Here is a 21,081-nt window from a genome sequence, read left to right as displayed (position 1 = left end):
AACCTGTGCCTAAATCTATAATAGCAACAGCAGTAACTGAGAACCTTTTCGTATTCTTCTATTCTCGCAAAGCAGTGCCTAGATTATAACTGGTTCAGTGCCTCGGGTTCAAGTTATGTTGCGAATTCAAAGTTCCAAAATTTCATTTTAATGGGCATGAATATTGTCTCATTGTGCTTGGGAAGAAAGGTTTGAGTGAATTTGAAGAAAGACCTTTGTATGGTTTGAAGATTAAAGTGTACGCGTCTTCCTTTATACAATCTTTTCACTTTCAAATTTTAACAAATCCAAGGTATCCACAATGTATGAATCGGAAAAGAAAGTGCTTTGTGTTGTTGCTTGTTGTTTAAGGTGTCTTAACGAAGGAGTTTTAACGAAACACTTCCGATATTGTTCATTTTAACGAAAAAACACATTTTTACCTTTTTCTGATATTATTCATTACACCTTTATTTGTCCTTTTTCATTAAAACTAAAGTTTTCTTTTTTACTTTTCATTAGTTTTCCCAATTATAATGAATCGGAAAAGAAAGAGATTGCACACCGAATTTATTAAATTTAGTACGGTACAGAGATGAAAAGACATATCTCGTCCAATGTGTCATTGCATGGAGAGATTTTTCAATTTATTCGAAATATGAGATGGTACGTCATATGTTATTATATAATTAGAGGAAAGTTTTTTTTTTAAATGTACAATAACATGTGGTATATCACTCTGTATTCCGATCATACTAAAAAATCTCCCCATTAGATGCTCGTACATGCTTGTCTAATGACATTATATATAGGTAAGCTCTCTTGAAGCAAAAGATAATTGTATGGCCTTAACAGTTTGTCAATCAATTTCAATTTTATTGCCATGGCTTGTTCTCTCTTTCAACAAAATGGTTAAATAGTTATTTTGATTTATATTAACGGTTTTAGGCTAAACAATATGTGCTTCCATTAACACTATTTTTTTTTTTTTTCAGGGTTTTCAACATCATATTCAGATTCCCCCCCAACTCATTACACTCTAAAAATCGCGTCCTTTTCATTGCTAACCAAACTTTCAGCGGACAAATATGAGTCGGGAGAATTTGAAGCTGCAGGATACAAATGGTAAATCCCACATTATATCATCTGCTAAAGTTTGAGTTTAATATCATCTTCTGCAAACTTATGTTTCACTCTCACTACCCGACATTAGTTCTTATGACATTTTCCTTTTTTTGTCATGCAATAATGTGTTTCGTATATCATGTGCTGTGTAAGCTGCCAAAAAAAAAAAAAAAATGTTAGCCATACTGTATGTTTGCCCTCAGGAAACTAGTGCTCTACCCGAATGGGAACAAGAAGAAAAATGTGGAAGGCCACATCTCTGTTTACTTGGAAATGGTTGGAGCTGATTCACTTCAGACAGGATGCGAAGTATATATATGTTGATTTTAGGTTCTTTTTGCTTGATCAGAATAAAGGCATGTTCCTGGTTCTTCAAGGTACATTTTACCCACTCCTAAAGTCAATTCTCATCAAGTGAACATATTCATAGACCGGAAATTTTCTTGTTTGCAAATTTCAGTGCTCATTGCTCATTTTCTGATCATTATTTTGTACCTTGCATATTCCATAGATGCCAATAAAAAGGAAAAGTGTTTCCATGGGATGATGCGTTATTCAGGATTTGATAAGCTTGTCACTCTTAAATCGTTTACTGATGCTTCCAACGGATATGTCGTTGATGATTCCTGTGTGATTGGAGCTGAGGTCTTTCTTTGTAAAGAAAGAAGAGCTGGCAAAGGAGAGTCAATATCGATGATCAAGGATGCTGTTATGTGCAAGCATGTTTGGAAGGTTGAGAACTTTTCAGAGTTAGGCAATGAATGTTGCAAATCAGAACCCTTCACTGCCGGAGAACGGAAATGGTATCTCTGCTAGGCCCCTTATATTAATACCCTTAATAAGAGAATTTTAAATTTTTAGTCCACTGTATAATCTTGTTTTACCTGCATGAGAACAAAAGGATATTATTTTTTATTTCAAACTATATATGCAATTTTAACTAAACTTTCGCACTAGATGTGATCGATCACTGTAAAACTTGCTGAAATTTTGCTTCCCATGTACGAGTTTGCTCTTGTAATTCAATCCCAAAGATGTGAGGTGAATCGGGTCCCATCCCAAATAACGAAAAATATATAATAAAAAGTCACCATATTCTTCCCGATGTTGCAGGAAGATAAAGCTCTATCCCGAGGGAAATAACGCTGGAAAGGGTACTCATATTTCTCTTTACTTGGGATTGGATGATCCAGAATCTTTTCCTTGTATTTCTCTTTTATTCTCAGAATTGGGCGATCCAAAAAATCTTGCTGGCCCCAAAGTATTTGCAGAGTTTTCACTGATCATTGTAGATCAAATGCATGCCAAACATAAGTGCTTTAAAGGTAAAGATTGTCCTATTTCAGTGTTTTATTGCATGCATCCTTCATAACATCGGCGTGTATTATGTGTAGGTAACAACTGGTTCTGTACCTCAAATCTGACTTGGGGCTGGCCTAAGTTCATTTCGCTGGACACTTTGAATGAGGCAGGCAATGGGTTTTTGGTGAAGGATGCTTGCATAGTTGAGGCAGAGGTCACTGTCCATGGAACTGCAACTGTACTGTAGTTCGCATGTCGTATGTTTTGGCTGTTGCTAAAAAGATGTTACAAATGAAAGGACTAAAAACTTTGTCTAGATGTGGGTATACCATAGTGCTAAAATCCTCGTTCACCAAATGACTTTTGATTGAAGGGTATTTTGATGTTTTTAATTAATTTCGTCTAAAGTTTGTGATTTTTCCTAGTTGGAAGCCGCTTTTCTTCTTTTTAAATATGTTATGCGTTTAGCATATTGAGCCACTGGCATGCACATTTTTTAACATTTCACCTCATCATGTGAGGTCAGTTAAGGCTAATAAGTAGGCAACCTTTTTAGATGATCACTCTGTGTTTGGAGCGGACGTCTTTGTTTGTAAAGAAAAAAGAACAGGAAATGGAGAGTGTCTATCAATTCTCAAGAATACATGCATGAGTTTAAAGAAGGTAAAAGATCGGCCTGGTGGTTGAGTGTTTAACTGTATATAATGTCATATAACATGTCACATCTCGGCCCAGGACGGATCATTTCCCGGGCCCGTTCCACCACCATAGCACGATATTGTCCGCTTTGGGCTTACCATTCCCTCACGGTTTTGTTTTTGGAAACTCACGAGCAACTTCCTAGTGGGTCACCCATCATGGGATTGCTCTAACCCCTTTCTCGCTTAACTTCGGAGTTCCTACGGAACCCAAAGCCAGTGAGCTCCCAAAAAGCCTCGTGCTAGGTAGGGATGGGAATATACATATAAGGATCACTCCCCTGGACGATGTGGGATGTCACATAACATGAGGGTTTATTTCTTCTGTGTAGATGACCACTGGTGTAGTGCCTCTCAATCGCATGCAAGGGGTTTGTGGTGAAGGATAGTTGCGTAGTGGAGGCAGAGGTCACTGTCCATGGAATTGCGGAAGCACTATAGTCAGCTTGTATTAGATTTCGGATATTGTTAAAATGCTGTTAATCAACTTATGAATACGAATGAAGTTCTGCGTCCATGATATGGTTTGTACTAAATTAAAGTGGCGTTCTATAGAACCCTAGAGCTGCAGCCCCTTCCCACTTGTACTAAAAGTGGCGTTCAAAATCTGTCATGTGAGAAATATGTCGAGTCTTGACCAGTAAATTTCAAGTAGCATCTCGTGTTTAGCTAAAAACTTTGTTTGGCTAGACTAATCTTAACTTGTTCGACAATGCTAAACCTTAAACATTGTTCCTTAACAGGTATTGGATACCTTTTCAATGAAACAAGGGTAACCCTTTAGAAGCAAAGCATAAAAGTTCAGTCTTCAAAAAGGTTTCAAGTTAGGAATAACACCTTTAATATTTCCTTAATAAAAGCGGCAAAACATATTTTGTTCTGCAACTGAAAACCGGTTGATTTCTTTGTAATCGAATCATCGGTAAAAATTAAGTTCATCGACATGACTAGTCTTAACTTCGATGACCAAGATGGTAAGATGCTCTATCTGTTTGCTTGAGTGTGTTGGAGTTGAAAGCATTAACTAATGTACAAATTTTATTTCAGGGATTTTGAGAACAATTTCTGATGCACCACCAACTCATTACACGGTAAAAATCCAGTCGGTTTCATTGCTCACCAAAAACTCAGTGGAGAAATATGAATCCGGGGACTTTGAAGCCGGAGGATACAAATGGTACAATCCTTTCTCTTAATTTCTAAGAACAAATCCTAACTGTTTCTTTTTTCGTAAGCTTTGCAATAATTGCTAGTATTTTCTTCTAATTTTCGAGCTACTTAATTTAGAGTACTATAATTTGTTGTTTTGCTGCAGGAAACTGGTTTTCTATCCAAATGGAAACAAGAATAGGAATGTAAAAGAACACATCTCTCTCTACTTGGTAATGTCAGGACCAAATGCTCTCCAGGTTTCTTCGGAAGTGTATGCTGTTTTCAGGTTGTTTTTGCTCGATCAGAACAACGGGAACTACTTTGTTTTTCAAGGTACTACTTCTTTCATTCAATTCAAAATATAAACAAGCTTATCGTTCTCATAATTGCGAAGCATCGCCTCATTTTCTTATATGTGTTCCCTGTGCATTGCTTAGAACAAAAGGAAAGGTGCTTTCATGGGATGAAACCTGAATGGGGGTTCGATCAATTTCTCTCGCACAAAGTTTTCAATGAAGCTTCCAATGGATTCCTCATTGATGACACATGTGTGTTCGGAGCGGAGGTCTTTGTTTCTAAAGAGAGCAGGACAGACAAAGGAGAGTGTCTATCGATGGTAAAGGATCCTGTTATGTACAAGAATATTTGGAGGATTGACAACTTCTCAAAGCTAGGCGGTGAATCCTACGACTCAAAAGTATTCACTGCCGGAGACCATAAATGGTATGTAACCCTAAGCTAGTTAGACTTCGCTTCCTGTATAAGAAATTTTCTCGAAGACATCGGAAACTTAAGCAGAGTCAAGTAAAAGTTTTGTAAATATATTGGTTGCTTTGCAGGAAGATACAGCTCTATCCCAAGGGAAAAGGCAATGGAATTGGTACCCATCTGGCTCTTTATCTGGCGTTAGCTGAACCGAAATCTCTTCCTCCTGGCTGTAAAATATATGCAGAGTTTACCCTACGCCTCCTAGACCAGGTGAATGCCAGGCATCAGTTTGGTAAAGGTAAAGATTCGGTATTCCTGTTGCTACATAATCATATGAGGAAATAAGGATTTGAACATGTTACAAACTTTAAAATTAAAGGAAGGTTTAACAAAACACTTTCAGTACTGTTCATTTTTAACGAAAAATCATATTTATACTTTTTCCTGGTACTATATACTATACCTTTAAAAAGAATTTTTCATTAAAAGGAAAGATTTTTTTTAACTTTTCGTTAGTTTTCCTTATTAAATGGTGGTTTTATTGCCGCCCCCTAATGAAATTCACCCCATGGACAACCACGGGTGCTCGAGTTCTTCGTGGCATTTGAATCTCGATGGCAACGACGATGGTGATGCTTATTGTTGAACTCTCGTTCAGTGGAAAGTTGATATCGAGAATTTTTTATTGCAACCCACTGAAAATGTTCACAACTTTTTGGTTGGTTGTTGCAAAATGTTGCGGGATGTTGAGACTCTTGTTTCTAGTAGGAGGCAACTGAATATTTTGAGTAACATTAAAAGGACGATAAATCGTACACAAACGACAATTTAATCTGTTTACTGCCACCTAGTTCTATTTTTTATTAAAAGTTTGCAACCTATGTGTGTGTTTTAATCCAAAATACTTGTAAACTGATAATATTTTTGGTGCTTGTAGTAAATAACTGGTTTAGTGCCTCAAATTCGGAGTGGGGATGGTGGAGATTCATTACACTGGGATTATTGAATCAGGCAAGCATGGGGCTTGTGTCGAAGGATACTTGCATTGTTGAGGCAGAGGTCACTGTCCATGGAATTACTAGTGCACTGTAGCCGAATTGTAAAACAGTAATAAATGTCTGCTGTGCGAAACTATGGGGGCGTAAAATACTAAAAAATGTCAAATAAGGTGTTAAAACCATATTCACTAGACTTGTTAGTCGTGTGTATGAAAGTATTGCTTCCGACCTTCATGATGAATAAATACATCATTCTCTATTCTTCATATGCTCTTCTTGTTTTCAATTTCTTTTTAGGAAAACTAATGAAAATAGCTTGAAAACTTTTAGTTTTAACGATAAGGACAAAATAAAGGGTAAAGTGAATAGTACCAGGTTTGACTTTTTAATGTAAAAATATGATTTTTCGTTAAAGTAAACAGTACCGCAGGCTTTTCATTAAAACTCCCATTCTTTTTTTCTTTCAAAAATTTTATTGTGCAGTGGAGCATAGAAATACAATACACAAGACTTTTTCACTGCTAGATCTTGGTTTAGAGCATTTTCGCTCATTGTCAAAGGGCAAGGGCTTGGAAAATGCCCTTCAACCAGGAAACCCACCTACAGTAGGCCGAGGGCAACTGGTGAGACATGCAAAGCTTGCCCAAATGCCCACTTGGGCCAACGGGTAAGGTTGACGTCGATATTACATCAGCAACGTTTCTGATTTTTTTTTTTTTTTGTGTTTGGCGCGTATAATACACTCACGATTGGAGGAGAGTGGCCAACAGCTTATGCAACAGTGGGCCCCGCTGCATAAGCTTCAATAGAGGATCCCAACAACTCTATAACTGGCACTATGAGAGTTGTTGAATTCTAACGACCTGATGACCTATGCTGTCAGATTTTAAAAGTAATGTTGAAGAGATTAAAATTGTAAACTAAATGATATGTTATCAATAGAAATAAGCACGTCTATCAACGCATAATAATAAACCAATCATCAACCCCCATGTCCTTTAGTTTTCAAAATTTAGTCTCCCTAACATTACTTTTTTAACGGTGAGACGGTTAAAGCATACTTTTGAGGCACTGCAAGTGCAACCTCAATGATACAACTCTGGTAGTTTACGGAGGTAAAGTTTGGAAATATATTGGGACGGGAAAGAAAAATGGGACAATACTGAATTGGTAAATGTTGCATTATTAAAAGTACGAACTTCACAGAATTCACAATGAATCAAATATACAACGAACATGATCATACAGAGTGAAGCACGCCTCACGGGCCCGTTCGGATTGACAACAAGTTAACAATGAATACTTACAAGTCACTGAGATGGACAAGGCGATTAGATGATTAGGGGAGGAGATGGCAAGGCTAACCAAAGGTTTTCTCGCTGCTGTAACACATATACAGGAAACCGTCATCCTCCTTGTAAGTTTCATAGATGGAATCCACGCGACTGGCTGTAAATGAAATACACAAAAGAGAGCGTTAGAAGGTTCGAAAATGATGCAGGCGCTAAACTGGCCGAATGGATAACAGTCTCTTTTTACCTGTTTGAGGTAAAGTGTTATTCACAAAAACAAAAAGAGCTTTCCCCGGAGTCAAGTGAAGCCTGCTGCTTAAGATATGGATAAACTGCCCGACAGACATATCTCTAGGAACCAGGAATCTAGATGAAACAAGGAAACACGGGTTAGAGGTTATTCTCCTTAAAGTGAGAATGCATAAACAATTGGCTAAAATTGTCCACGAAGTAAACCAATTTCTACAAACTTTTTATCTACATTCGGATAATACTAAACTGCAGATAAGGGAAATTCATCCAACCACGCATCTTTTACTTAAGGACAGAAAAGGAAGCAAAAAAGTCAAAAGATCCTCAGAACACAGAGCAAGTAACAGAAGCCAAGCTCTTTGTATTTCAACAACGAAGAGTTATATAGTCAGGATTCCTACAAGTATGCCAAAGAAACCAGGAGGAAGGACCTCGAGACGGAAACTTTACTAACTGATAAGGACAGAAACTTCACTGACTGATAAGAATATCAAAATTCATGGATGCTAGAAAGTGTTATGTACAAGTTTTGATCTGAAACTATGAAGCCATATGGGATATAGCATTTAAGTTTGTTCCTAACAGAAGAGAACTGTGGCAACTAAAACATACTTTTTCTTTTCCATTTCCGGCAGGTCTGTCCTGGAATATCTTTCAAGAATCACCTGCAGAAAACATAAAAAGAACACCCTCATCAGTTTTGACATCGTATCAACGCTCACAACAAAGCTTCCAATAAAGTCTAACCATGTTGCTTCTACTCAAATTAAGCCGCTCTATGATGGTACACGCGCGGTATTCACATAAAAATCTTCCTAAAATAATCACTTCCTCCCGTGTTTGTCAGATCTATACACGACATGCAACGAAAAAAACATCGATCAATAATACACAGCTCTTAGGGGTGACAATGGGAATCATCAAACCTGCAGAACACATCAACAACTGTAGCAAAGAAAATGACAGACATTCTTCACATACGTAATCCACAGGAATTAAAATTTGTCCTTTTTTTAACAGACAAACCAACATTTTGCCATTTCTAAGCATCCATCCATCAAAATCTTTCAGCCACCAAAATGTTATCATCTCTCAATCGGGTCAAAGTCAAATTGTAATAAAATAATAAATTAATAATTTAACAAAGTAAAAACGCGTAAACAAATTCAGAAATTCTGGTTAACCAATAGCACCAACAAGAACAAATTTTAATTTTTCAAATTACAAGTGCATTATTTCCCACAATCTTGGCATTTCTAATTCACATTTTTTCAACAAAAACAAAAATCACAGAAAAATAAAACTAAAAATTGCAGAAAATTGAAAACTCACGGGAACTCGATCTGGGTATTTCGAAATTATATGTTTCGATTCTTCAACTCGTTCATCTAAACCAAAAACAAAAATACCCAATAATTAGCACCACAAAAAAAAAAAAGTCACAATTTTGCACCTTTTCCTTAAATGATTGAATAGAAAAAAGAGGAGGGAAAATCAAACCGAATGAGAACTCCTGCTTGAAGGACTGGATCTTTCCCATAAAGCTTGAACCTTTTTTCCTTGCGATTGAGAGAGAGAGAGAGAGAGAGAGTGGAGAGAGAATTTGAGAGAAGTCTGAAACGAATCAATCAAAGCAAAACTTTGGGACTCTTTTTCTTCCAATTTTATAGAAAAAGTTTAGAGAGAGAGAAGAGAGAGAAAGACGTGTCGAAGAGGAGAAAGCTCCGAGTGTTACGTACACCGCTCACAAACGCACCTCACAAGTCGTTTTCCGTTGCTTTAAGCTTCGGCGTTCCTCTTCTCAACAACCGATACGTTGCTCGGTCGTTTTTGGGCCGAGATTTTAGGCATTTTATGCAGTCTGCCGGTTTTAGTGGGCCGGATTCATCCCGATCCCGAAGGATATGGTATCTTTCAACAGGATATTTCCCCTACCTTTAACAAAAACAAGAAATTATATTCTTTATTCTTTTGGTTCGGTTAGTAGAAGATAGGACAAGGGTCCTGCATAAGTTTAAGGGTGGTTCTATTTATACACTTATTTTTACTTTTTACATATATTTTTCAGTTTTCAGTCGTCGAATCAAATAAATTGAAGAAAATCAATACACAAAATTAACAATGACGTGTGGGAGGTAAAAATGTGTATGAATAGCACTATCCAAATTAAAACCATGGCCTTCTCTCAATGTATTTGTTGTCACATTCTTTGATCAAGCAATATGGCTCGTGAAATTTAAACTCATAATCTCCTTTAACAAAATTAGAAGATATGAACTAGGTCAACATTTGGATAGATTCATGAGCAAGGCAAGAGATTGAGAAAGTCATCCATGAAATCGAGCAAATGGAGCAAGCCCATAGGTCCATATCAGGGGCCCTGCATAAAAATAAAAATAAAAATAAAAATGTATGTTGTAAAATAGGCCTAATTCGGCTTTAAAACTCGAAATATTGATGTCATAGTAATGGAAATTCATTTAACTTAATATGATGTAACAAGAATAATAAGCGAATAAATAATTGAGATTAAAAATAAAATATTTAATTATTTTGAAAATTAAATATCCATAATGTTGCTTAGGTTCATTTTCGTTTTTCTCTTGCGCCCTCAATTGGGCCTTTGAGTTGTAATATTTGCACATTTCATTTTGAACTGTTAGTTCAATCTTAATAGTTGGTGTTAAAATTTTAAGGGTGATTTTATATAAAATCAATCAAATGTTAGACCATCTCCGATTTTTGGATTAAAACTTAAGAGCATGTTTGGTATTCGATTTGTATTCAACATTTTTAACTCAAAAACAAGTTTTGAGTCACAATTTAAAATCTTTGTTTGGTATTTGATTTGAAAACAATTTTCAAAATTCCAACCCAAAAATATTTGAAAACAAAGCCTATTGGTTGAAAACACAAAAGGTGTGTTTTTAGATTTTTTTTCTTTTTCTTTTTTGGAGATTCAGCCACTCCCATCTCTCTAACCTTCTCACAGAGGTCTGCACTGGTGTGCACTGCAATCTGCTTGATTTCTTAACAAAGCTCCACCCCGACTCCTCAAATTTTCAACTGTTGCGGATCTCCAAAGACCAAGTCTACCGTGTCTTGCCACCAGAGAACGCAACCCGCTACAAGAACTACACTTGCTAGAACCCTTCTTCTACTGAGTCTTCGACCTCATTCCACCCTCATCCTTCTCCCCGCCAACATCTTCTACCTCGTGGTCTGCCCTGAGTCCCCCAACTACTCAATCGACAGCATCGTGTTCAAAGGATTCAACTTGACAGCGTAGTCTCCTTCTCCGTCATCTCGCTGGAGATCCAGATCATTATTTGAGCTGAAAACACCAACAAGAAGATCGAAATTTACTACAAGAATAGAGCCCTCATCAAACCCTTCAACTTAACTTTTTTGTATTTTGGATTAGTTTTAGAAAAGTTGCATACCAAACAAGGTTTTGGATTTAAACTTTTTAAATCAAAACATGTGTTTTTAGAAAAAATCAAAATTTTGAGTTTTGTTCTCAAGTTAGATACCAAACAAACCCTAAAATTTTAACAATCTTTCTCCTCCAACCATTTTGGGTTAAATTTTTAGTCCAAAATTATTAAAAAATGAATTTAGGATAATTTTTTTCTTAAAGTAACTTTAAAAAAAAAATTATGTAGACTATCCTAATTTAATTTGATGAACATTTTAACCTAAAAATATTTAGATTCCGATAAATATTGAAAAATCATTAAACCGGCACCATGAAACTCGTGGAACACTACAAAAGAATATGAAAGACATAAAATAAATTTTTTTAATTACTTTAGCCGTTGGATTTAAATTTGAACCGTTCGATATTTTTTTTACCGTTGGATTTGATCAAATTAGATCTTAGCCGTTGAATTCTATAAATTTATAAATATAAAACTAAAAAAATACACATATATGGTGGGTTAGCCTTACTAAGTCAAGGGAATCCTGGGCTAAATTTGCCCCATAAATGAGTTTTAGATTTTAACTCATATTTGCCCTAAGGGTTGGAGCAAGTTGGGGTAAGTTTAAAACCTAAAATTTGAGTTTTACTCTAAGGGTTGGAGTAGGTCTTATGATATTGATAATATGTCAATCAAATTTATTTCGACTATAAATATGTCAATGAGACTTTAAGCTACATTAAAAAACCTCAATCAAATAAAAGTTACAATTCATGCCATTGTCATTTAAAACACTAAACCTCTCCGTCTCCCTCATTGTAAACCGCGCAAAACGCTCTCAGACTTCAACCTCCATAGCCTCGCAGCCATAAAACGGTTTCAGACTTCAACCTCCATTGCCTCCCGCCAACTTCGACCTCTATTTTTCAGCCTCACAACACTTGTCTTGTTAACTTTATGCCGCTCGGAACGATTTCATACTTTTGTCCTGATTCTAACGAACAATTCGCGCTAGCGCCTGAGAAATTACGATCAAGTTTTTTTTTTCTATTATCTTCTTGTTCTTCAATTTTTACGTTTTAGGTTATTTGAGTTGTGTTTTTGAGAGATTTGGTGTAATTTGCACACTAAACCTTTTGGTTTTGAATTTGAGCTTGTTTGGATGTTAAATTGTTTGGGCATATAATAGGTTTAGTCTATTTGGGTATATTTATTGGCTATGTGTATGTTTATTCATGGTGGTTATGTCGTTTAGTCTAATCGTCACTACTCATGGTCTTTTTCTTAGGTTATGTGCTCCATTTTAAATTCTAAGGTTTGTGGATCTATACATTGCAACACAATGTCTGTTTTCTGTTCTACGAGTGTACATTGATACTAAAAAAGTTTTGTGACTTCAGACACTGTGTTGCAGTGTATGTTTCTTGTTCTGTAATTGTACATTCATATTCAAAAGTTTGTGATTCAGACACTGTGTTGCAATGTCAGTTTCTTGTTCTGTGGATTCAAACACTTCGTTGCGGTGTCTGTCTCATGTTCTATGATTATGCATTGATATTCAAATAGTTTTCATGGATTCAGACATTACATTGCAGTGTTTGTTGTTTTGTGATTGTACTTTGATATTTAAAAGTTTATGTGATTCCGATATGTAGATTCAGACACTACAACGCAGAGTCTATTTCATATTCTATGATTGTGCACTAATATTCAAATAGTTTATATGGAGACACTGTGTTCCAATGTTTTGTTTCATGTTATGTGATTATACTTTTGATATTCAAAAGTTTATGTGATTCCAACACTGCATTGCATTGTTAGTTTCCTGTTCTATGGATTCAAACACTTAGTTGCATTGTTATAGAGAGAGAGAGAGAGAGAGAAAGAGAGGGAGAAAGAGAGAGAATAAACAGTGAAGAGGAGATAGTTAAGGGCTGGTTGGACATAACGTGTGTTAAAATATAAAGAGAGATAAGGAAAGATGGATAGAAAAGTCAAATTTCAAGTACTTATAATCACTTAAAGTCTATGTGACATTCATCATTGGCCTATGTCTAATTAATAAAAATATATCATTGATATATGGTTAAATAGTAAAGCTTTTATTGATTTTTTTGCCTAAATTACCTAAATTTTAACTTAATTACAATCGGATTATTATTATTATTATTTTAACAAATGATATTATCTACATTAAAGGGGCAAGGTAGACTTAGCCTCACAATGAGCTTGTGGTTCAAATTCGCCTTTGGCGAGAATCGAACCTAAGACCTCTCACTTACAAGTGAAGAGAAATACCACTAGACTGTAATACTAAATGGTCAATGAGATCATTTTAACCTAGAAGAAAAGTCAATACCCGAAAGTTACCCATCTCTTCTTTGTTCACCCTTATCCTATGGCACATCCACTACCTTTCTCCAGTCCCCGCCATCTCCCCAAACATTCCATTAACCACAAATCACCACAGCGAAAAATCCCATCTCTCTCCCTCCGCAAAATTGTTAACTCCACCCACAATATAACTTTTTAATATACAAGTTTGGCTTTTAAGCCAAAATGGTCTTATAAATTGTCATAATTCCTTACCTTGGTCATTGAAATTTAAAATCGATAGAAGTGGTCATGAGATTGTCCACCATCAATCAATTGGCCATTATGTCAAAAATCCTCATTAAATTGAAGAGACCACCAATTCAAAGGGAGATGTTGATTTAACAAAAATATTCTCAAGTTAATAAAGATTTCTCACGGAATGACCAAAATGATTTACGGTGGACAATCGCAAAGATCACACTTCTATTTATTTTAAATATCAGAGACCAAAATGCAAAATTATGTCAATTTCACAGACCATTTTGAATAAAAACATATAAGTTTTTATCGTTTATTTTCAATTTGAAATAGATTTTTTGAAAAAATAAAAAAATATATTTGGGAGGATTTGTTCATATGTACTTTGTCATTGTACTGTCACTCCACTCCACGCCCTTAAAATTTGAATGCCTCACTAGTCCCCTCCCCTCCACGATAATCTAAGGAACTATTCTTTGTTCAACATAAGCTATTGTTTTAATTATGTTTTAAGCCAAAACATAATTACTTAAGAAAATGGAATGGCCTAAAACAAAAAAGAACAAGAAATAAAATCACGGCACCACGTCCTTGTAGAGTAATTATATGAGTTAGGTCACCTTTATTTATTATTTTTTCGGAGTGCAATTTGTAGATTTAATAGAGCATGTTCTATTGCTTATCATAATATAGCACTATTGGGTAGCCACGCTTACGTTTGATTGGAATTGTACCATGCTTTTGCAACACTTGCCACTTGCGGTCCCATTTGCCTCAAGAAAATTGTGATACGCTTGGAAAATATTACGTGATATATTATTTTATGTGTTGTATTATAAATGGATAACATGACTAACGAATTATAAATTGTAACTTTGACTAATTTTTTTTTTTTCTTTGTTCTGTAGGAACTTTGACTGAAATAGTATACAATTGAAAAATGTTGTTAGTCCCACATAGGTGGTGGGAAAGGAGATCAAGGATTTAAATATGATTACTCTACTCTAACTAATATGAGGTATTTTGTGGTAAAACTTTACACTTGATGGATTGGGCAGATGGTTAAGTTGGAGATAATATCAGTGTCGTTAGAGTGGTTCAGACCCGGGGATCCAAAAATTCCAACATGGTATCAGAGCCCACGGTTGCGGGCCCGTGCAAGCCAATGAGCTTGTCAGTCATAAGGAAACAAGTTTGAACTCTTAATATAGAAATGACCGCTGTTTTCCATTGAAAACAAGTGGACCCAACGTGAGCCAACCTCTGAGTTTCAATTACCAATGTAGATCTCCACGTGTGAACCACTAAATGAGGTTACACGTGAGGGGGGTGTTAAAGTCCCACATCGGTGGTGGAAAAGGAAACCAAGGGGTTTAAATATGATTACCCTACTCTAACTAATACCAAGGCCTTTTGTGGCAAAACTCTACACTTGACGGATTGGGCAGGTGGTTAAGTTGAAGATAGTATCGGTGTCGTTAGAGTGGGGCGGGCCCAGCGATCCAAAAATTCCAACAAATGTATCTTTTGCCTCAGCATTTAGAAGTTTGATCCTATTAGGACAAAGAAATTAAATACCAAATGAAACATATGTTTTAAAAAGAAAACACTACATTTAAGATAGAATACCCAGACTAACTAAATATTTTAGTAAAAATACATTTCAATGACTTGTATTAACTACAATACTTACGGATATTTAATACAATCATCGTTTGATGGTCAAATAAAAGGATAATTATGTGAATATCTCTACTAATTAATAAAATACTCATTGTCAACCAAAACCTTATGAAATTAGCATATTAAAACAGAACATGAATAAGAAATATGGGGAATAAATGTAATTTCACACAACCAAAGTTTACTATTTTTTTTCAAAGCCTCACCTACATGTAATTCTAACATATATCTAACTAAAAAAAAATATCCCACTCCTACATTCTTTATGACTCTCTTGCTCTCTCCTTCTATTTCAACAACAAAAAGATTTCTCACACTTTGTGTGTGCCCATATGCTATTATATATTTAATCTAACCATCATGAGTCCGTCACCATATAGATGAAGATTATATTACATACATGTATATATTATAGTCAAATCATGATTAATGACTAAATAAAGACATGTGAGATTGCCATATTATCCTCAAACTTAACTCTTTTAGAGTTTTATCTTTCGTTTAGATGTGGTTTCAAAATGACTGAAAATGCTTTTAGAGAAAATTGTTTTAGATTCCAAAAGCACTTGAAGTGCTTTCTGCACGAAGCACCTGTTATGTGCTTCTTTCAAGAATCACTTTAAGTGCTTTTATAGGATTCACTTGTATTTTTACTAAAGATTGGTTCTAAAATATTTTCACTAAAAACACCTTTAATCATTTTAAAAGCACATCTAAATGAGATCTTATAAGTTCCCTTTAGAGCTTAGGATAGACTTTGAGGGCTTACGGTTTTAAAAGGTTTGATGTGTTTGGTTAATCATTTTGTGTTTCGGGTTTTAAAAGGTCCTTGAGAGAAGCTTAGGGCTTAGGGTGTAGACCTCTGAAAACTAGACATATGCCCTAAGCGATTAACACAGTTCAATTTTTTTTCTTCTCTAAAAGAAATATTACGTATGCAGGTTAGTCACAATTTATTGCGAAGGTAAATGGCTTGTATGGCTGTATGATAATGGAGGTAGATTGTTTGCCCTCCTGTTTGGATGCTTTTGTCATCCCCTCATATTTTTTGCGATCACAGTTAAGCCACGTCAACATTTTATATTGATTTTTTAATAGAGATAATAAGACAAAAAGTAATAGGAATATAAAATATTGACGTGACTTAATCATGATAGCACAAATAGGAAGGGATGGAATAAACACCCAAACAGGATGGCAGACAATCTGCCTCCTATGATAATAGGGTTGGGCGTTGGTTTAACTTTTCAACTAGTATCTAAACTAAAAATAAGGTATTTGAGCTTAAACTTATTTTGGATTTGTATTTAAACTAAATTTTGTAAGAGAATTGTTGTTAATACTTCAAAATTCTCATTGTCCACTCTAAATTTTTTATTTAAAAAGAAAATACACTTGTGAAAACTACACAATGAGATTTTTAATTGTCAATAACAATATCCTTACGCAATTAGTTAAAAAGTTGAAAGTAACATTTTTTTTTTGTTTTTACCTAAGTTTGGTGGGGGTTGGTGGTGGCACCATAAAAAATAAACTAAAAAATAAAAAATAAAAAAATTCAAGATAGGATTATATAGAAAACGATGGAATACCAAATCACAATCTCACCAACCCAACCATACTCAAAAAATGATACAAACCCCAGACAAGCCAAACAAAGCCTTAGCCTTGTAGCAGAAAGACCCAACTCAACTCTAAATCTTTCAATATAAATTCTCACCAATCTGTTCAGAAAATAGGACCAAACAAAATACCCAACTTCGCACGTAAAGGTGTTCTGGTTTGGAAATTAAGCTTTTCATGGGGTGTTTGGGGGTGTATATTTCAAAATTCATTTATATATGTGCCTCGTATTCGTATTGAGTTTGAACTCAATACAATCAAGTACAACATAACACGACACAATACGATCGAAGTTTTTAAACAATATCAAACCAAACAAGACACAACAGAAATTATGATCAACACAAAGTTTAAAACCAGAGGCGTCGGTCAGTTACAACCATCTCCAACTAAATTATGGTCTTGCAGTTAGATTTCCAACGGGTTGATTGGCCAATTGACTAAAAAAAGAAGGGTGTGACTAGTCAAAACCGTCGACTAATCACTACAGGCTGGGGGTTGGTGGGATTACAGGTAAATCCCGCGAGGTAAACGCGTCCTCCGTCCATCTCAAACCTCCCTTCTTTTTTTTTTTGAGGAATTGAAACCCATCCGAATCTTAAATTTTCACATTTTAACCATTCATTTTGTATCATGCGATTATAAATTATTTAATTTTTTATTTAAAATTAAACACAAATTGTATCTGATAAAAACTGACCATACGATTTACAATCAACGATTAGAGGGATCCTTACGAAATGGATCATCCTCTTCCCTTTTTTAATCTTTACATACCAACTCACCGCCACCGATGGCCGAGATTAAATCTGATCCCCCCGATTCCCCTGCCACGTGACCGAGATGAATCTAACCCAAATTATGCAGCTTAGGGGGGTGGGGTGGGCCGCCCACATTTCTCTATAAATTGGGACCTCAAAACCCTTACTTCCTCGAACCGCTTGAGGAGGAAACCACAAAAACCCATTCTTTACCTCTACTCAAGCTACTCTCTCCCCCTATCTCTCTCTCGATTCCCAGGTGCGTCTCAGTTCCCTTCTGGGTTTCGATTTCTGGTTTCGTCTCGTTTTGATTTGCTTTTAGATCTGTTGTTTGGAGTTGGTGGTTGTGGAACTCGAATCGTTTTGTGTGTAATTTGGGGAAATATGTGGAAATTGGATCTGGGGTTTTATTAATTTGTGTGGATAAAATGGCAGCCCTTTTTTCGATTTGTTACCGTTTGGATAAGATTTTGGAAGTGGACTGACACCGCAGATTGAATTTTTGGTGAAATCTGGAAAGTTTTGGATCTGGGTTTTTGGTATTTTTAGTAGATCTATTGCAAAGTAGTTGCTTTTCTAGAATTGTGACTGTTGGAGTTTTAGATTTTAGAAGTGGACTCTGACATTGCAGATCGAATTTCTTGTCAAATCTGGTAAAATTTGGATCTGGGTTTTATTATTTTTAGCAAATCAATTGGGAACTTTTTCTCGAATTGTTACCGTTGGCCATTAAGATTTTAGAAATGAACTGACATTGCAGATCTGGTAGAGTTTATGCATGCAATTGATTTAGTAATTCATGTCGTATTTTGTATTTTGGATCTGTATTTTGTTTTGCATGTGTTGAAGTTTTAGATTTTGTTTGCAGAAGAATTGATAACCGTGTGGCCTTGTAGATTTGCATGTTCTTATTGTGTGCTATGTTATTGTGTTTTTTTCAGATTGTAAGATATGGAGACCTTCTTGTACACATCCGAATCAGTCAATGAGGGTCACCCAGACAAGCTCTGTGACCAGATCTCCGATGCAGTGCTCGATGCCTGCCTCACACAAGACCCCGACAGCAAGGTCGCCTGCGAGACCTGCACCAAGACCAACATGGTCATGGTATTCGGAGAAATCACCACCAAGGCGAATGTGGACTATGAGAAGATCGTTCGTGACACATGCCGGACAATTGGTTTCGTATCAGACGATGTGGGTCTTGACGCCGACAACTGCAAGGTTCTAGTGAACATTGAGCAGCAGAGTCCTGACATTGCTCAAGGTGTCCATGGTCATTTCTCCAAGAGGCCTGAGGAAATTGGTGCTGGTGACCAAGGCCACATGTTTGGGTATGCTACTGATGAGACGCCCGAGCTGATGCCACTCACCCACGTCCTTGCAACCAAGCTTGGTGCCAAGCTGACTGAGGTTCGCAAGAACGGCACTTGTGCCTGGTTGAGGCCTGATGGCAAGACCCAAGTCACCATTGAGTATTTCAATGACAAGGGTGCCATGGTCCCAATTCGCGTCCACACCGTCCTGATTTCAACCCAGCACGATGAGACCGTGACAAACGATGAGATTGCCGCAGATCTCAAGGAGCATGTGATCAAGCCTGTGATCCCAGAGAAGTACCTTGATGAGAAGACCATCTTCCATCTCAACCCATCTGGCAGATTTGTGATTGGAGGCCCTCATGGTGACGCAGGTCTCACCGGCCGCAAGATCATCATCGACACCTATGGAGGGTGGGGTGCTCACGGAGGTGGTGCCTTCTCAGGCAAGGACCCAACCAAGGTGGACAGGAGTGGTGCCTACATTGTGAGGCAGGCTGCAAAGTCCATTGTGGCCAATGGACTTGCAAGGAGGTGCATTGTGCAGGTTTCCTATGCCATCGGTGTGCCCGAGCCTTTGTCAGTGTTTGTTGATTCTTATGGCACCGGAAAGATCCCCGACAAGGAGATCCTCAAGATTGTGAAGGAGACATTCGATTTCAGGCCAGGCATGATCTCCATCAACCTGGACCTCAAGAGGGGTGGCAATGGAAGGTTTTTGAAGACCGCCGCCTACGGACACTTCGGCAGGGATGACCCCGACTTCACCTGGGAGGTTGTCAAGCCACTCAAGTGGGACAAGCCCCAAGCTTGAAGCTTTAATGGCGGCTCTTCAGTCTTCACCCCATCGAATCAAAACATTGAATTGAATTAAGCCTGTGCTGCTCTTGCTCTCTCTCTCTCTCTCTCTCCCTCTCTCTATACCGGCATTGTGCCATTGGGTTTTCTTTTATTAGTATTTTTATATTTTCGTGTTCTTTGAAGAATGTGTCATTATGTCATTAGTAGTTTATTATTATGAGGGGTTAACGGAGGTGTCATAAAAAAAACATATAGAAAGTTGTGGGGGTTTTTTATTTCAAGGTTGTTTTGCTACCTCTGCTCGCAGAGATTAATAAAATTTGACCGACACTGAGGTGGTTTTGCGGTGGAGTAGCAACAATGTTCATTTGTTATTGTGCACATTGCAAGTTGCATTTCTAATACAATTGATGTGTTTTTTTCTCATTGTTTTTGTCACTTATCCCTCTACCCAATGAAGCGTTTTAGTCCCCATTATTTTTTCTACGTTCTGTAGCATGCCTCGGTTATACAATGTGAACTTTGCTGTTAGATCATTGGTCAAGAATTCAATGACTTTAACGGCTAAAAATCTCAGGTATCTTGCCCGGAGTAAACTCTAGTTCATATCTTGTTCGTGACAATTTCTCCGACAAAAATATGTTTTCAGATCTATGAGGTTACGGCCTTTTAGGCTGTCAAGAGGCATATAAAGCACGTTTATGCCAGTCTGGTTAAGAATCTGAAACTCTAGTCCGCGAGATAACCATACATCTTGAATATGTCACGATGATGATGTTAGTTCAAAACAATCATGTATATGTACAATACATTACGGTGACAATGTTTCATTCAAAACAATCATGTATATGTACAATACATTACGGTGACAATGTTTCAAACAATCACGTGTTGTCATGTGCAATGTTTAAACAGTCGGATGAGTTTCGTTTGGGATACCACCGTCTTAGAATCCGAACTGTGTAGCCAAGTTGTTTTCCTAAAACGGCTTGTTTTGTCCTACCAGTGCTTTTTACTTCCCCTTGTTAGGTCCCTAAATTTGCATCTCAAAAGAGCAATGGGGCCTTCAGTCCCTACAATTTCTTGTTCTGGATGGACAAAGCACATGCAACAGAAGAATGGGTTTTCTTCTGGATGGACAAAAAATGTATTTTTACAAGAAAAATCGCTATCAAATGCCAGCTACCTATCTTATTTGCTATATCTTCTCTGTTTCAATAATTTATTATCAATCATTTCATGGTTCTAATATTCATTATTGTGATCTTGATTTCAAGAAGAATACAAGAGAATCAATTGGCGCTTTTAGATTTGTTAAATTCGTCAATCAGTTTTTATTGCTCTTTACCTTCTTAAAATCTTTAGCTTATTGTTGATTATTAATTAAATAAG

General features: G+C 36.5%; 4 protein-coding genes across 4 annotated transcripts; 3 read left to right on the top strand and 1 right to left on the bottom strand.

Moving 5' to 3' along the window:
• The first annotated feature begins 796 nt into the window (after positions 1-796).
• Positions 797-3,136, top strand: LOC103944789. Its single transcript, XM_018646818.2, has 5 exons — positions 797-1,104; positions 1,308-1,481; positions 1,616-1,907; positions 2,218-2,429; positions 2,499-3,136. The coding sequence occupies exons 2-5, from the start codon at positions 1,328-1,330 to the stop codon at positions 2,651-2,653; spliced, it is 813 nt and encodes a 270-aa protein (XP_018502334.2). The 5' UTR covers positions 797-1,104; positions 1,308-1,327; the 3' UTR covers positions 2,654-3,136.
• Positions 3,137-3,952: 816 nt separating this feature from the next.
• LOC103944790 (BTB/POZ and MATH domain-containing protein 3-like) lies at positions 3,953-6,221 on the top strand. Its single transcript, XM_018646831.2, has 6 exons — positions 3,953-4,078; positions 4,152-4,281; positions 4,420-4,589; positions 4,694-4,979; positions 5,096-5,262; positions 5,902-6,221. The coding sequence occupies exons 1-6, from the start codon at positions 4,048-4,050 to the stop codon at positions 6,054-6,056; spliced, it is 939 nt and encodes a 312-aa protein (XP_018502347.1). The 5' UTR covers positions 3,953-4,047; the 3' UTR covers positions 6,057-6,221.
• A 904-nt stretch (positions 6,222-7,125) lies between these two features.
• LOC103944676 (autophagy-related protein 8i-like) lies at positions 7,126-9,407 on the bottom strand. The gene is made up of 5 exons (XM_009355136.3): positions 9,007-9,407; positions 8,839-8,894; positions 8,119-8,171; positions 7,502-7,620; positions 7,126-7,411 (listed from the first exon to the last, which is right to left on the bottom strand). The coding sequence occupies exons 1-5, from the start codon at positions 9,044-9,046 to the stop codon at positions 7,323-7,325; spliced, it is 357 nt and encodes a 118-aa protein (XP_009353411.1). The 5' UTR covers positions 9,047-9,407; the 3' UTR covers positions 7,126-7,322.
• Positions 9,408-17,670: 8,263 nt separating this feature from the next.
• LOC103944677 (S-adenosylmethionine synthase 2) lies at positions 17,671-20,115 on the top strand. The gene is made up of 2 exons (XM_048571714.1): positions 17,671-17,828; positions 18,511-20,115. Exon 2 carries the CDS (start codon positions 18,521-18,523, stop codon positions 19,700-19,702), a length of 1,182 nt encoding a protein of 393 aa, XP_048427671.1. The 5' UTR covers positions 17,671-17,828; positions 18,511-18,520; the 3' UTR covers positions 19,703-20,115.
• The last annotated feature ends 966 nt before the right edge of the window (positions 20,116-21,081 follow it).

This window comes from the organism of the source record quoted next, unplaced genomic scaffold (assembly GCF_019419815.1).
Source record: "Pyrus x bretschneideri cultivar Hongxiangsu unplaced genomic scaffold, Pyrus_bretschneideri_v1 Contig6, whole genome shotgun sequence".
Taxonomy (NCBI): domain Eukaryota; kingdom Viridiplantae; phylum Streptophyta; class Magnoliopsida; order Rosales; family Rosaceae; genus Pyrus; species Pyrus x bretschneideri.
This window is presented reverse-complemented; position numbering and strand designations above follow the sequence as displayed.